General features: G+C 49.5%; 1 protein-coding gene across 1 annotated transcript in view; it reads left to right on the top strand.

Moving 5' to 3' along the window:
- Positions 1-12900, top strand: part of lamc1 (laminin, gamma 1) — a 67966-nt gene extending 55066 nt beyond the window's left edge. The window contains exons 12-28 of the mRNA XM_040145091.1: positions 65-274; positions 1079-1267; positions 1878-2123; positions 2963-3116; positions 3329-3471; positions 3923-4101; positions 4244-4400; positions 4941-5146; positions 5244-5323; positions 5759-5896; positions 6743-6887; positions 7005-7154; positions 7493-7607; positions 8658-8857; positions 8971-9129; positions 9232-9331; positions 10328-12900. Coding sequence (XP_040001025.1) covers positions 65-274; positions 1079-1267; positions 1878-2123; positions 2963-3116; positions 3329-3471; positions 3923-4101; positions 4244-4400; positions 4941-5146; positions 5244-5323; positions 5759-5896; positions 6743-6887; positions 7005-7154; positions 7493-7607; positions 8658-8857; positions 8971-9129; positions 9232-9331; positions 10328-10584 — 2828 coding nt within the window. The 3' untranslated portion in view covers positions 10585-12900. The remainder of the gene's footprint in view (positions 1-64; positions 275-1078; positions 1268-1877; positions 2124-2962; positions 3117-3328; positions 3472-3922; positions 4102-4243; positions 4401-4940; positions 5147-5243; positions 5324-5758; positions 5897-6742; positions 6888-7004; positions 7155-7492; positions 7608-8657; positions 8858-8970; positions 9130-9231; positions 9332-10327) is intronic.
- Positions 12901-14689: the final 1789 nt, after the last annotated feature.

The following is a 14689-nucleotide window of genomic DNA, read 5'->3' as shown; positions in this document are numbered from 1 at the left end:
ACGCAACGCAACATCTGTAAAGTGGTCTGATTAGTACCAGTTGCTGATGAATCTGTCTCTCCAGGTGCCGGTTACCTTGACAACGTCTCCTTGGTGACAGCGAGGCAGAGTCCAGGCGTCCCGGCCCGCTGGGTGGAGCAGTGCACCTGTCCTCGGGGTTACCAGGGTCAGCACTGCGAGCAGTGCACTCTGGGATACCGCCGCGCCCGCCCAGAGCTCGGGGCCTTCAGCTCCTGTGAGCCCTGCAACTGCAACGGTAACGGCGTAGTGACTGGTTACTGACCACTGGTGTACTGGCGAGTGACTGGTTACTGACCACTGGTGTACTACGGCGGCGAGTGACTGGTTACTACTAACTTTAAGTTAACGTGGTGACTGGTTACTGACCACTGGTGTAGTGACTGGTTACTGACCGGCCGTGCTACTGGCGTAGTGACTGGTTACCGACCGGCCGTGCTACTGGTGTAGTGACTGGTTACCGACCGGCCGTGCCACTGGCGTAGTGACTGGTTACTGACCGGCCGTGCTACTGGCGTAGAGACTGGTTACCGACCACTGGTGTAGTGACTGGTTACTGACCGGCCGTGCTACTGGTGTAGTGACTGGTTACTGACCGGCCGTGCCACTGGCGTAGTGACTGGTTACCGACCACTGGCGTAGTGACTGGTTCGATCACTCGCCTCCTGACTAGTTTGACACCTGCCACCAAGAAACTGGAATGGCCTGGTTCCCGACTGGTTCTCCAACCCGGCCACGGACTTGCGGACTCCTGCCGCTCCACCACAGGTCCAGCTCAATGCCTGCTTCTCTCCCTTACCGACTGTTTTGGTGACTGGATTACGGACTGCAGAAACTCTTGCAAACCAAACACAGGCATGACCGACTGGTTCACTGACCGCTTTACCAACTGGTTTACCAGCTGTTTCACCGACTAGTTTGCTGACTGGTTTATTAATGTGTCGACTGTCTACATAAACTTTAGCTGCCTCAACAGGCAGGTACGAATGACTGGTCACAGACGCATTTACCCGCCGCTTTACTTCCTCGTTTGCTGACCGTTTGTCCGTCTGTCCATCAGGAGCGTGTGACTGTCAGCACAACACGGCCGGTTTGAGCTGCGAGCGCTGTACAGACGGTTTCTACGGTGACGCCACCCAGGGGACGTCAGGCGACTGCAAGCCGTGTCCCTGTCCGGCCGGAGCCACCTGCGCCGTCGTCCCTAAGACCAGAGAGGTGGTCTGCACCAACTGTCCCGCAGGAACCACAGGTACCCGTCCCGCACCTGTACGGCTCACCCAGGTGTCACGGACCTCTAGGGTCGTGGTCGGCGCTGGTGAAGGACGTAACTGCTGCCAAACACGTTTATTTTTGTCCGGCAGTAATAAAAAATATGTCCCGGAAAAACAAGGAGTTTTTCCGCAGCGACGTAACAAATGGGCTTTAAAAAATAACTGCAACCAGGCAGATAGACAGAAAAAAGAGTAAGTGAGAAGACCTTCAGCTCAGGTGGTTAAACACAAACAGAAGAGAAGACAGAGTGTGAAACAGCCCCATCGGTCCGGGATGCATTCTACACTTCAGCAGTGTAGAATGCATCCCTACAGTGTCTGAGTCCAGGCTAAATGTGAGTAATTCCTCTTTCCACTGCCAGAACGTTTTCAGAATAATTCACACCAGTTTTGCTGCCGTTTCTGATCCACCCTAACTAACGGTTCCGGATATTTTCCAAGTGGGACACAAACATAACATTATTTATATTTTCCTTTTTGCGATCCAAGTACCCGACCGGGTCTAGATGGAGAAACGGTGACTTCCGAACACTGAGTTCATCATCGTTACTACAGCGCTCCTTGTCCTCTGACGTCCCCTGTCCGCAGGTAAGCGCTGCGAGCTCTGCGACGACGGTTTCTTCGGGGACCCCCTGGGTCAGAGCGGTCCGGTCCGACCCTGCCGAGCCTGCAAGTGCAGCGACAACATCGACCCCAACGCCGTCGGCAACTGCAACCGCGAGACGGGAGAGTGCCTGAAGTGCATCTACAACACCGACGGCTTCTTCTGCGACCGCTGCAAGGAGGGTTTCTACGGCAACGCCCTGGCCGCCAGCCCCGCAGACAAGTGCAAACGTAAGAACGGGTCCCGAGGTCCTGTGTTAACAGCGGACCCGTCGCTGAGAGGTTCAGGAGAGTTTAGTCTCATCAGGCTCAATTGTTGATGGTGAACTTTAAAGATGGAGAATATTGTCAACTAAACGCCACATATCAGCAGCTTTGATCCAAAAACTGTTAAGACCCACCAGCGTTAGACAGTGTGTCAGTTATTAACTGTATAACACGAGATGGCAGACATTATACTGAGGTATCCCTTCTTGTCATATCTCAGATGGTATTAAATCAATGAGCCTTGATTTGTCACATATTTCATTCAAATTCGACCAAATTCTCCCATTTAGTTGTTTAATGTGAAAGAAAAAGTGATGTCAGAGTGAAGTTGACCTTTGACCTTTTGAATTTTTTGACATGTCATCACTTCATCATTTTATCCTAATAGACATCTGCGTTAACTTTTGTCATAGTAAGCGTATGAATTTTTGAGTGGCGGACGCGTGTTATTGCGCTTCTGCGCTGGCGACAGACGTCCGTCCCGTTCTCGTGGACGCGATGTCTGGGGAACAGCGGGAGGGAATTTCGTTACGCCTGGGGTGGGCGTTAACTCAGACTCCAGGACGAACTGATCAGAGTTTGGTCCTCACAAAACACACTTTTGGCTGTGACTCAAGAATTCATACGCTACTTTTTCTCACGTATCATTTTAATCACCAGATTGATGGTTTGGTCTGTAACATGTTCACCGTTGTGTAGTCAAAATCCCAATCAGCCTGCAGCAGATCCCACTGAGCAAGACTGAGGGGCTGACATCTGTCCCCGAGGTTTCTGATTGTGGGTCACGTCTTTGTCGTCCTCAGCCTGCGCCTGTTCTCCGTCCGGGACCGTGGGCCGACAGACCGGCTGTTCCCAGGTCACCGGTCAGTGTCAGTGCCTCCCCAACGTGGCCGAACGGGACTGCAGCGCCTGCCAGCCCGGCTTCTTCAACCTGCAGAGCGGCAACGGCTGCGAACGGTCAGATCATCGCCGCTTTAACCTTTCCGCTGGCGTCAGAACGGCAGCGCGTCTGTCTGACGCCGCTGACACATGAGGATCGAACTGACGGGATGTTTGTGTCGATCACAGTCGAGCGCCTGCACACTAATGGCAGCTTGTTTGCTTTCTTGTCTAACTGTGGGATTAAGTTTGAAATCTCATTCTCACTGTCTCTCTCGGCGTTGCCACAGGTGTAACTGTAATCCGATCGGCTCCACCAACGGTCAGTGTGACATCACCACGGGACAGTGCGAGTGTCAACCCGGCGTCACCGGCCTGCACTGCGAACGCTGCGAAGTCAACTTCTTCGGCTTCAGCGCGTCCGGCTGCAAACGTAAGGGCGGCGACGTCGCCGATCGCCACACCGTCCCCTTGTATTTGGCGACGCCCGTGGTTACCACGGTGACGGAGCCCAGCACGGAAACAGCAGACTAACTACTGAATGCAGATGCAGTAGATTGAACGTAGATATTATCAAAAATCTGAAGGCCCGTAACTCTGAGACGCCTTTGAGCTTCTGTTGTTGACCTCAGGCGACTTCACTCCCAGTTTATTACGTTCCGGACACTTGGTGGGAAGTGTACCGATGGACCCTGGCGATTGGTCTGCCGAACGTGACGCAGCAGCTCCGAGCTCTTTAAGTCCTGTCGTGTGTGTAATGTGACTCCGGATGAGTTGCTGAGTTGCTGAGTTACTGAGCGGTAAAGATGTGAAGCGGGTCAGTGTCTGCTCTCGACACCAGTTCCTTCCCCTGTCGCTAACGTTGCCCTGTGTGTCCCCCGCAGCCTGCGACTGCGACCCCGAGGGCTCTCAGTCGGGTCAGTGTAAGGAGGACGGTCGCTGTGAGTGTCGGCCCGGCTTCGTCGGAGCTCGATGCGACATGTGTGAGGAGAATTACTTCTACAACCGCTCGGTGCCGGGCTGCCGGCAGTGTCCTTCCTGCTACAGTCTGGTCAGAGACAAGGTGAGGACGGCGGGGCTCCGACAGCCCGAGCGAGCTGGAAAAACTGTCCGGCAGACTGCAGTCCGTGTTGTGCAGCAGGGTCTGAAACGGACATGTGGATCATTGGTTCTGCTGATTCTGTGGCATATTTGTGTCTCTCCAGGTGAACCAGCAGAGGCAGAAGCTTCATGACCTGCAGACTCTGATCGATAACCTCGGCTCGGGCCAGGACGCCGTCAGCGATAAGGCCTTCGAGGACCGGCTGAAGGAGGCAGAGAGAGCCATCGTGGACCTGCTGGAGGAGGCTCAGAACAGCAAAGGTAACGCATCTGCGACGCTCACCGTGCCGCCTGCCGTGTTGCGATGTCGGACATCGACGTACGGTATCTATGGCGACAGCGTCAGATACATCTGCCGTCTGGCCGCGTGGCAAATAGAACTAGTGTCAAAGAGCTGTCGGTTACATTCCAGTAAAATCCAATGTTAACCCAAAGGCAATCACTTAAACTCACTTAAAGAGAGCACAGGAGCTTTCCCCGTTCTTCCAAATCTACCAGCAGTGCATGAACGCATAAGTTCCCATAATGCTTTAGGGGTTGTATAAACGTGTGCCAGACGAGTGACCATGGACGTAGAGACAAGTGACGCCGAAGGAAGCGCGAACACGTGCTGTTCCTTCCACAGCCCAGATCCAGAACGTGTCCTGCACCTGCTGCACCGTCAGAGTCTGGACCGTCCCCTCTCTGCTGTCAGCTCAGATGTTAGAACAGCCTTGTTAGGATCTAGACTAGGTTTTCCCTGGAGGAAAACTTTCTGCAAACTATGATTTGTCCTAACGACTGTGACCTTTGACCCCGCAGATGTAGACAAAAGCCTGCTGGATCATCTAAACAACATCAACAACACTCTGACCACTCAGTGGAACCGACTGCAGAACATCCGCAACACGGTGGATGACACCGGCGCTCAGGCCGACCGCGCCCGCAACAGGGTCCGAGATGCGGAGAAACTGATCGACCGAGCCCGGCAGGAGCTGGACAAGGCCAAGGACGCCATCGGCAAAGTGGTGAGTGAGGTCTCCGTCGTAACGGCAGCCGGCAGGCTCGCTGCCGGGGTCTGAGAGCCCATTGACAGAGCTGACCTGATGTTGATGTCGTCTGCAGGACATCAAACCCCCCGGCGGCACCGGAGAGCCCAACAACATGACGCTGCTGGCTGAGGAGGCGCGCAGACTGGCTGAGAAGTAAGGCCGCCGCTAGCACGACCTCAGGGCAGCAGAGGCGTACGCAGAAGCTCGAGCTGATGACAGTTCGGTTGACTTTTGAAGGGGAAGAATTGATGACGCTCCTGCAGCGGGGACACACAGCGTTTTCGATTTAATGTCACAACAAAGTTGTTTTTATGAGCCGAGTCTCGCCCTCGTTCTGAGGAGAATTACACAGACCAGATCTACGCTGAACTGAACCTCAATACTCAGATCTGTAATCTTGCTGAGTTCTTCTCTGATCACAGAATTCCTGCTGCTTTTGTCTAGACATCATTTAATATTGGACAACTTTTCACTTCTTATGCTGTTCAAGTAAAAAAAGATTTTGTAGTAATGGCTTTCAGGTTTTTTGAAAGGCAAAGCGAGTTTATTCATAGAGACACCGCTTTCATTTATCTGCGCTCTCTGCAGGCACAAGATGGACGCCGATCAGATCGAGAAGATCGCCAAAGACGCCAACGACACGTCAACCAAAGCGTACAACCTGCTGCTGAAGACTCTGGAGGGAGAGAGCAAGACGAGCCAGGAGATCGACGAGCTGAACAAGAAGTACGTCCCAGCCCCGCCTCCTCTGGGAGCGGAGAGCCTGTTCAGGCTCAGACGATAAACAGACGCAGCGTGATGGGGCAGGAAGCTGGGGGATATAAAGCCATGTGTGGACGCTTCGATTTTCAGTACCACACCCATCTAATCTGCATCAAGTTATCAGAGCTGCAGCTAGCAATTATTTTCATACTCCGATAATGTGACTATTTTCTCAAGTCTCTCCATTAATGGAGTAATTATTTTGTCAATGAAAGGTCAAAAAATAGTCAAATTTCCTACAGCTCAAGGTAACGTCTTCAAATGCCTTGTTTTATCCCACCAACGGTTCAAAAGCCAGATATTCACTTTACTGTCCTGCGTGACAAAGAAAAGCATAAAATCCTGGAAGCGGCAAATATCTGGCCCCTTGGCTTTAAAAGAAATGACCCAAACATCTGTTTTGATTATCAAAATAAGTGCGGATTGATTTTCTGTCCATCGACTAATCGTTGCATCTCTAATTTTTAAGTATTTAGGGGCAGTTTTCCTCTATCTGATACCAGACTGGAGAGAGACTGGGGACGACACACAACAAAGGTCCCAAACCAGACTCAAACCAGGGATGTTATGATCACCTGGTCGAAGTCTTAGACCCCTAGGCCACCAGGACCCCCTGCATTAAGCGATTTTTGAACAGTAGAGGGAAAAAAGACTAAAAGAAAATCACACACACAGTCATTTCTTCCTTACAGCTTAGTGCTGCTATCTCACAGCAGGAATATCCTGGATTTAGATCTAAAGATGAGTGTTCCAGTCGGTTTCAGTTCTGTTCGTGTATGTCTGACCTCTGCTCTCAACTGTCCTGTTCAGATACAACGAGGCGAAGGAGCTGGCGAAGAATCTGGAGAAACAGGCCAACAAGGTTCAGGCCGAGGCTGAGGACGCTGGAAACAAGGCTCTGAAGATCTTCGCCAACCTGACCAGCCTCCCGCCGTTCGACACCAAGGCCCTGGAGGTGACTGACGTTGTCGGAATGCGTTCGGGCCGAAGTTCTCCGCACACAGCAAATGCTTTTCTTAAAGTTTCTCTTTACTTCTTAGCCTGGATTGTTGAGCGGTGTTTCTGTTTTTAGGATGAAGCCACTAAGATCAAGAAGGAGGCCTCGGACCTGGACAAGCTGATCGATAAGACGGAGAAGGAGTACAACGACCTCCGAGACGACCTGAAGGCCAAGGAGCAGGAAGTCCGCAAACTGCTGGAGAAAGGCAAAAGTGAGCAGCAGGTACGTCCACTGCAGCTGCTACCGGAGCCGTTGAACTGTCCGGACGTGGACAAGGAAAAAAACCTGTCTGTTGTTGTGGTTAAACGAAGTAGCTGTAGGAGAATGTACAGAACAATGAAATAAAGTCAAGCAACCTAAACAGTTCCAGATGTGAAAAGCGATTTCAACACTAACTTCCTTGTTCCCAGGAGGAAAAAAGATGACAGGAAAAACACATAAAACAGGAGAATATTTGCCAAGCCTTCATAAAACGATGTACCTCACTGACAGCTGGAGCACATCCAGCTGTTACGATGTGACGTGTCCTGTTGTTGACGTCTGGTTTCTGTCTCTGACAGACTGCAGATCAGCTGTTGGCTCGAGCCGACGCAGCCAAAGCTCTGGCGGAGGAGGCGGCAAAGAAGGGTCAGTCCACCTACAAAGAGGCCGAGGGCATCCTGAACGACCTCAGAGGTACCTGACTGTCTGACTGTCTGTCTGCTTGTCTGTCTGACTGTCTGTCTGTCTGTCTGTCTGCCTGCCTGCCTGCCTGCCTGCCTGCCTGCCTGCCTGTCTGACATTTATGAGAGCTGTGTACTTCCCTCAAACACTCGGCTTTGTAAACCAAACTGAACCTTGATAGTGGCAACATTTGTGCAGTTCTCCCTGTGAAACCAAATGCCTTCAATTTTACATTAAAATCCCATGAATGTATCCATTAGTGCTGATTGTTTACTTCTCAATATCCAATTTTTCCTTCTAAGGGAATATTAAGGTTGTACTTAATAGATAAATGACAGGATTATAATAAATGGAAGTGTTTTATGGTTTAAGAGCTTTTAAACTATGCAGATTGTCCATTAAAAAACCCTTTATATGTTGTAATCAATTTATGTATCCCTTAATTAGCCCGTATTAGGGAGGAACTCCTACATTTGCACCTTAACGGAAAAATTAAGGTCCTTTTTGAGGTACATGTATTGTTATTTGGTAAATTTTAAAGGTAAATTTACCCCTTGAAAATGTTTTAATTGGTGCAGAAAACCCATTCAAATGTTACTGTATCAATTAATGGAACCCAGATCTGGGTAAACCTATTAAACACTGGAATCCTGACTAAGAACCCCCTAAAATCTCCTTAGTTAGCGTCATCACTGGATTTGTGGATGTGAACGACCAAACACCTTCATTTAGATTTAGGTCCTGGAGACACTGACCGTAGCAGGAACTACTACAGGGGCGGTTTCCAGTAATTTAGCGGGTGCCTGCCTGCCTGCCTGTCTGTCTCTGTCTGTCTCTGTCTGTCTCTGTCTGTCTGTGGACATGTTTTCACCACGATAGCGTCAAAGAACTTTACAGGTGTGAAGTTGAGATCAAAATGAAGGGGAGTTCAAAGACGAGTGTGGACCGGCCCATGAGTACTGAGTTCTCATGGCGTCGCGGCTGCTGTGACCCCATCACACGATGGTCTCTAAGTTTTTCCTTTCCGTTCATTCAGAAGCTCCTGTTCTTCTTCTCCCGCAGACTTCGACAGGAGGGTCAACGACAACAAGACCGCAGCTGAGGAGGCCATGAGGAAGATCCCCGCCATCAACGCTACCATCACGGCCGCTAAGGAGAAGACCAGGCAGGCAGAGGCGGCCCTCGGCAACGCCGACAACGACGCCCGAGAGGCCAAGAGCAAGGCGGAGGAGGCCGGGAGGATCGCCAGCAACGTGCAGAAGGTAAACCGACAGCGAGCCGACGACCTGCCGTCTGCCGGGACCTGGAAACTGTGCTGGTGAGGTCACTGGTTTCGTTTCCCACACTAATGACAACCCGTGTGCTCTGTGCTCAGGGCTCAGCCAAGACCAAGGAGGACGCAGAGAAGGCCTTCCAGGACACCAACAAGCTAGACAACGAGGTCAACGACCTGATGGACCAGCTGAGCGCTGCCGAGCAGGACCTGGCCAGGAAAAAGGCCGAGGCCGACCAGGACATGATGATGGCTGGAATGGTAGGACCCGGTTCGGACGCCGCTGTCTGCTTCAATAAAGGAATCCGAGTAATCCGTAAAATCAGCCTCTGCGCTGGAATAACGCTGTTTACTGTCCTGCAGGCGTCCAACAGTGCTAAGGAGGCAGAGGACAACGCCCGCAAGGCCAAGAGCGCCGTGAAGACGGTCCTGAGCACCATCACCGCCCTGCTGGACCAGCTGGGTAAGACCAGAGCAGCATCCTCAGTCTGAGACTCATCCTGAACGAAATGACGCAGCCGTCGGAGTTTGCATGAGCTGGATAGCAGCGTCGTTTCCGTGGCGAAAGGCTCGTCCCAACAGGAGTTCAGTCTTTGATCACAAGAAATTCAACCAATTTTGCTCATATTCGCAGGAATGTGATTTTGTTTTTTTTCCCCAAATCCCCTGAATTTCTCTGCAAAACTGGTGAAACTGGAAGAATGCGTTTCACCAGCTCCTGCGGTTTCCTACATACAAATGATATATAATATAATTCAGGGGCACTGTCTCAGTCTCCCATCAACCTTTTTTAATTTCCCAAAACGGAACCTTTTCTAATCTAAGACCTAGATCTGACCATGTGGTTTATGGAGTTTATTGGCAGCACCACGTGTCATGATAGGAAACTGAGTTCTCCCTCAGAGGCTCATTTCTTCTACCTCGATAGCTAAGAGAGGAGAGTATTCCTCACACGCTAAAGGATTCATTAACTGATTGTTACTCTGTATTGATGTTTTACCTGCCTGGAAGTTTTCGTGGCTTTGAGTCCCAACTAGGGTCCAAGGTGACGTCTTCAACAGTCCAAAACCCAAAGAGATTCAGTTCAAGTTTAAGGCGACTCACATTTTAGAAGCTGAGACCAGTGAAGTTTAGACTCTTTGGCTTTAAAAAAATGACTCAAACAATTCATTGATTATAAAAGTTGTTGCCGATTCATTTTCTGTCGATAAACTTATGGATTAATTGACTTCAGCTCTGGGCGACATGAACACAGAAACCCCGAAGCTTTCGGTCTACGTACTCAAGCTGAACTGGGGAATGAATGATTTTTAATGTGAGGACATCAATGACTTGACTGAGGGAACCCTTCCTGGCCCCGTCTGCTTGGTTCTGCTCGATTATCATGATGTCAGGACTCTGAGCAGGTCTGAAGTCCCGACGAACTGGTTCATTTTTCTCCTTTGCCCCCCTTTTGCAGGAAACATCGACAAGGTGGACCTGAGCAAACTGAACCAGATCGACGAGTCGCTGAAGAGGGCCAAGGGCAAGATGGCCGACAGCGACCTGGACAGGAAGCTGGCGGAGCTGAACGACGTGGCGCGGACCCAGGAGGAGATGATCAACGACTACGACCGTCAGATCCGCGAGATCCGCGCCGACATCACCAACCTCAACGACATCAAGAACACGTTACCCGACGGCTGCTTCAACACGCCTTCTCTGGAGAGGCCTTAACCCCGCTCTCCTCCTCCTCCTCCTCCTCCACCTCTTCCTCCTCCAACACCCCCCCATCACATCTAACACTCTGGCAAACATGCCGACTTTTACCAAAACAGTTTTTTTTTTTAAACTTTTTGTTTTCAGAGTCTTGTCTTTGATTTTCTTTTACAAGAGAGAAGCCAATATTTCAAGCCACGTTCACGGTTTTTAACGAAAGAGAAGCAGCTGTTTTTTTGGTTTTTTTTTGTGTTTGTTTGTTTTCGAGACGCAGTAACGTGGTTACGGTAGAATGAACTAAGCGGCAAAGAGAAGCCGTGCAGAGGTGGAAGAGCCTCAGAGAAAGACCAGAACCACAATCCCGACGTGACTGCACCCGTCTGCTCCGCAAGAGGAAGTTTCACCGACGCAGAAACCAGACAGGAAGTTCCTCGCGCCACGAGGGACGTCCGCTCATGTTTTTGTTTTCTGTGTCTCGCCAGCTTATACCCATCACACCAGCTACTTCAGAGTTTTACAGTTTTCAGCTAGCTGAATGTACGGCTACACACTGTTAGAACGCCACCGACCGTAGCGTTTTTCTCATTGTTTATCTTTAAATCAACCGTGTTTCCAGAAACCACACAGTGAAGGAATCCTCTCATTTTTGATATTCTTTCTCCTCTTTTCTCCCAAAGCTACGCGTCTGACACATACAGCAGAGGAAAAGTATTTTACTTCTCTTTTCTTCGACAGTATTTTCGCCTCCAGCAGGTTGAGTTGTTGAGTAAAGTCAGGCTAACTCTGCTGGTGTGTATGAAACCAGAAGTCCCTGAAGTCCCACGAAAGGAGTTTCCAAAATGTGCGCACGAGATAAACTAGTATTTTGTTCCCACGAGATATGTGGGGAAACAAATTTGGAAACAGGTTAATATCTTGTTCCCACAAGATCTTCGGTTTACAAGTTATTGTCTTGCGTGCTCAAGATCAGGAGCTCGTGTGAGATCCGGATCTTGTGCACGCTAGATGCGATCTTGATGCGAGTCAGACAAGATATAAAATCCCGATCTGGCGGGTGTGAGTAACTGCCTTGTTAACACGAGAACCGAATCTTCTGTGCAAAAAGTATCCCGTTTGCACACGATACATATTATCTGCGTGCGCGTTGTCGTCTCGTTGCACAGAAGATATTAGCTCGTTCCCAACGAACCCTAATGTGATAGAACAAGACAGGGGTTACCTCGTTTCCACAAGATATTTTCTGGCTTTGACAAGTCGGCGAAACGCACGGTGATGCTGGGCGTGCGACGAAAGGCGCCATCTCTCAGGACTTCGGGGGCTCTGTCGCTGCGTCTTCAAATCAGCTCCGACGTTTCTCACGGGGTCACGCGCCATTTCATGCGCCGACGTTATAACGCTACAAAACTTTTTATTTTCACGGTCTGTCGTTCTCCCAGAAGTCGCTGCTTACCACTGGTGTTTCTACCAATCACACATTAACATTTTCTTCCAGGCTAAATCCAACACTATGCAACTTTGTACATTTTGCGTAGCGAGAATTTTATCTGATACACTGGTGCTAATAATTATTTCAAATGTTATATTTTTGTGTGAATGTTTTTTATTATGACATAGAGTGAGGAGTTTGTTATTTGTGTAAATATATGCTTAAATGATTCAGGACTGGCTGATTTTAAGAAATAAAACTCCAACATGCAAACAGCCACATTAAGTTCTATCACAATCAATCAACTGAAACCTCCAGGTTAAATATATATAAATATCTATGATAACGTCTGTGGTATGTTATTATTATAATATGCTTGCTTGTATACAAGGCTCAGTGTTGCTGCCTCATAGCGATGCCAATATTTCATTTGTGTTTTCATAGATTCTCTGTGAGTTTTCACGCGTTAATTCAGCCTAACTGAATATCTTTGGGGGTTTTTTTTGTTTTGTTTTGTTTTTTTTGTTTTTCTCGTTTTTAGCTTTGACCCTTTTGCCAATCAGGACGTGTTTTAAAGCGGGCGCCGCCTGCCTCACGAGTCATTTTACTGAATTTATTTGCTTGACTCCATGGAGATAATAAGCTCGGTCACGTTGCTTTGCTAGTTAACTGTGTTAATTGTAGTGTTTTCGTGCCTTAATATAAAGTTCAGTTGTAATCACAGTCCCGGTGAGGGCTTCCACTTTTTATTCACTAAAATGTCCTATGTGTCCTCGCTCCTTCACACCGTCTCCTCGCGTCGGTACTGAAGCAGGGTTTTTAAAAAAAATCAGGTCCTAAACGGAGCCAAAAAACGGATCCTAATCCAGCAGGTAACAGCTACCAGAGGTTCTTAATTTAAAAAAAAAGAAAAGGAAGAAGAAGAAGAAAAATCTGATTCTGGCAGCTTCTGCAGATGGACAGGCATCAACTCAGCTGATGAAATCTTGAAAGTGATTGTTTATCTGTCTGACCAGTGAAAGAGGATGGAAATTGTTCACTTAGCATGGACAGCTACCAGGGGATCTGGACTCTTCGACTTGTTTTTGTCATCCGTTGTTGTATTCTTCTCCCTCCATCCAGACGGCCGCTCTGCAGGACGTGCAGCACGTTCAGACATGATGTATAAACAGTATTTTAAGTTATAATGTACCAGTTATTTGTGTTGTAACCCTGTTGTCTTAGATGGTGACGTATGTGCTGCACAGCCTGCAGGCCTCCTCTGTTTTGTCTTTATCCTGTCATAGCGACGTCATGTTTCCAGCCCTGTGAGGACCTGAATGACCCTGTTTGTCCCCATGTGCCTGTAAATCCAAACTTAACATTTGAATAATAAAAAAATTACTACGGGAACCGGTCTTGGAGTGTGTGGTGTTTTCCTGGTGTCCCAGCAGCAGCAGGCGGCTGTTTGCTAACAGGTGTCTGTCAGCTTGTGTTGTGGTCTTTCTGCCCCCTGGAGGTCACAGTCACTCGGTGCAGCTTTAAATGAATTCTTCACGTCGGTGTCGTTTCCGCTGGAAGACGCTGCGACGCTCCAGAAGTTCAGGAACGCATCAGCTTGGCCTGCTTGTGTTTTCTCCGTCCGTAGAGGTCAGCAGACGCCGTTGAGGGTCTGACCCACCGTTTGCTTTTCGGTAGCTGGGACCAAAGCAAACCTGGCACCAAACTATGAGTACTGCCCTGAAGAGCCGGAAGGCCAACAGAGAAGAACTCCGCCGTCAGGTCACCGACGTCGTTGCTTTCCGCCAACGGCTGCGACGCCGTCGTCATGGTTCACATACTTGCCCGCTGACTTAGGGGGACCTGGAGGATTGAAAAGTATAGCCACTAGGGGGCAGAGCGGGGCCTGGGCCTGATAACCTCCGGCCAGGGTACTGTCTGATACTGCCCCCGCTGGCCATTTGCTGAACTGCATCTCGGGGACGAGTGGCACTGATTTCTGAGCGAGAGTACAACCGCTGCTCCCAGGACACCTTTGGGTGGCCCCGATGCGGACTCCGTGGCGTGGTCCAAAGCAAGCGTGTCAGGGATTTTCCCAGTGAAGGAAACTCCAGACCGGCCGCTGAATCCAAACAGCAACGTCAGCCACGGGCGCGTCTCAGCCAGAAGAGTCGGTTCCTTATTTGACATGAAGAACTTGAGAGCTGTGGCTGCTGTTGGAGCTGCTCTGCGCCAGACAAAGGCAACTCAAGAGTTATTTAATACTGGTTCACAGAGGAGAGTTCACGGTTTGCTAAGTTTTGTCTGTAGTTCCGAATGAACTTCTGAGCAGCACGGTAAGAACTCGAGAACGGTCTTAAAGTTAAAACTCGTCACTTAAGAATGAAAGACGTCATCGTACGACATTGGATCGGGTCCACGCTGTTCGGCTCCGTTGAAAGGCCCGAATCCTCCTCAGATCAGGATTGAACCGGCTTGTGATCTTCTTCAGCGTCGGCCAAGTAAACTCCATTTCGCTTTAGTTTTTGCGAACACAACAACTTTCGCATCTCACACAGCTCCAATCGCTTTCTGGAATAAAACCAGAAGTGAATAAAAACGATCCTAGTGTTGACATTATTTTCCAAAATCGTGGTTACATCTGAGAAAAAGACCTAGTCGGCTGAACAATAATGTTGCATCGCTCCACACATTTGTGCATGAAACGACACTAAACTG

Source organism: Xiphias gladius, chromosome 15, assembly GCF_016859285.1.
Source record: "Xiphias gladius isolate SHS-SW01 ecotype Sanya breed wild chromosome 15, ASM1685928v1, whole genome shotgun sequence".
Taxonomy (NCBI): domain Eukaryota; kingdom Metazoa; phylum Chordata; class Actinopteri; order Istiophoriformes; family Xiphiidae; genus Xiphias; species Xiphias gladius.
Note: the sequence above shows the minus strand (reverse complement) of the source record. Positions and strands in the feature narration are given on the sequence as shown.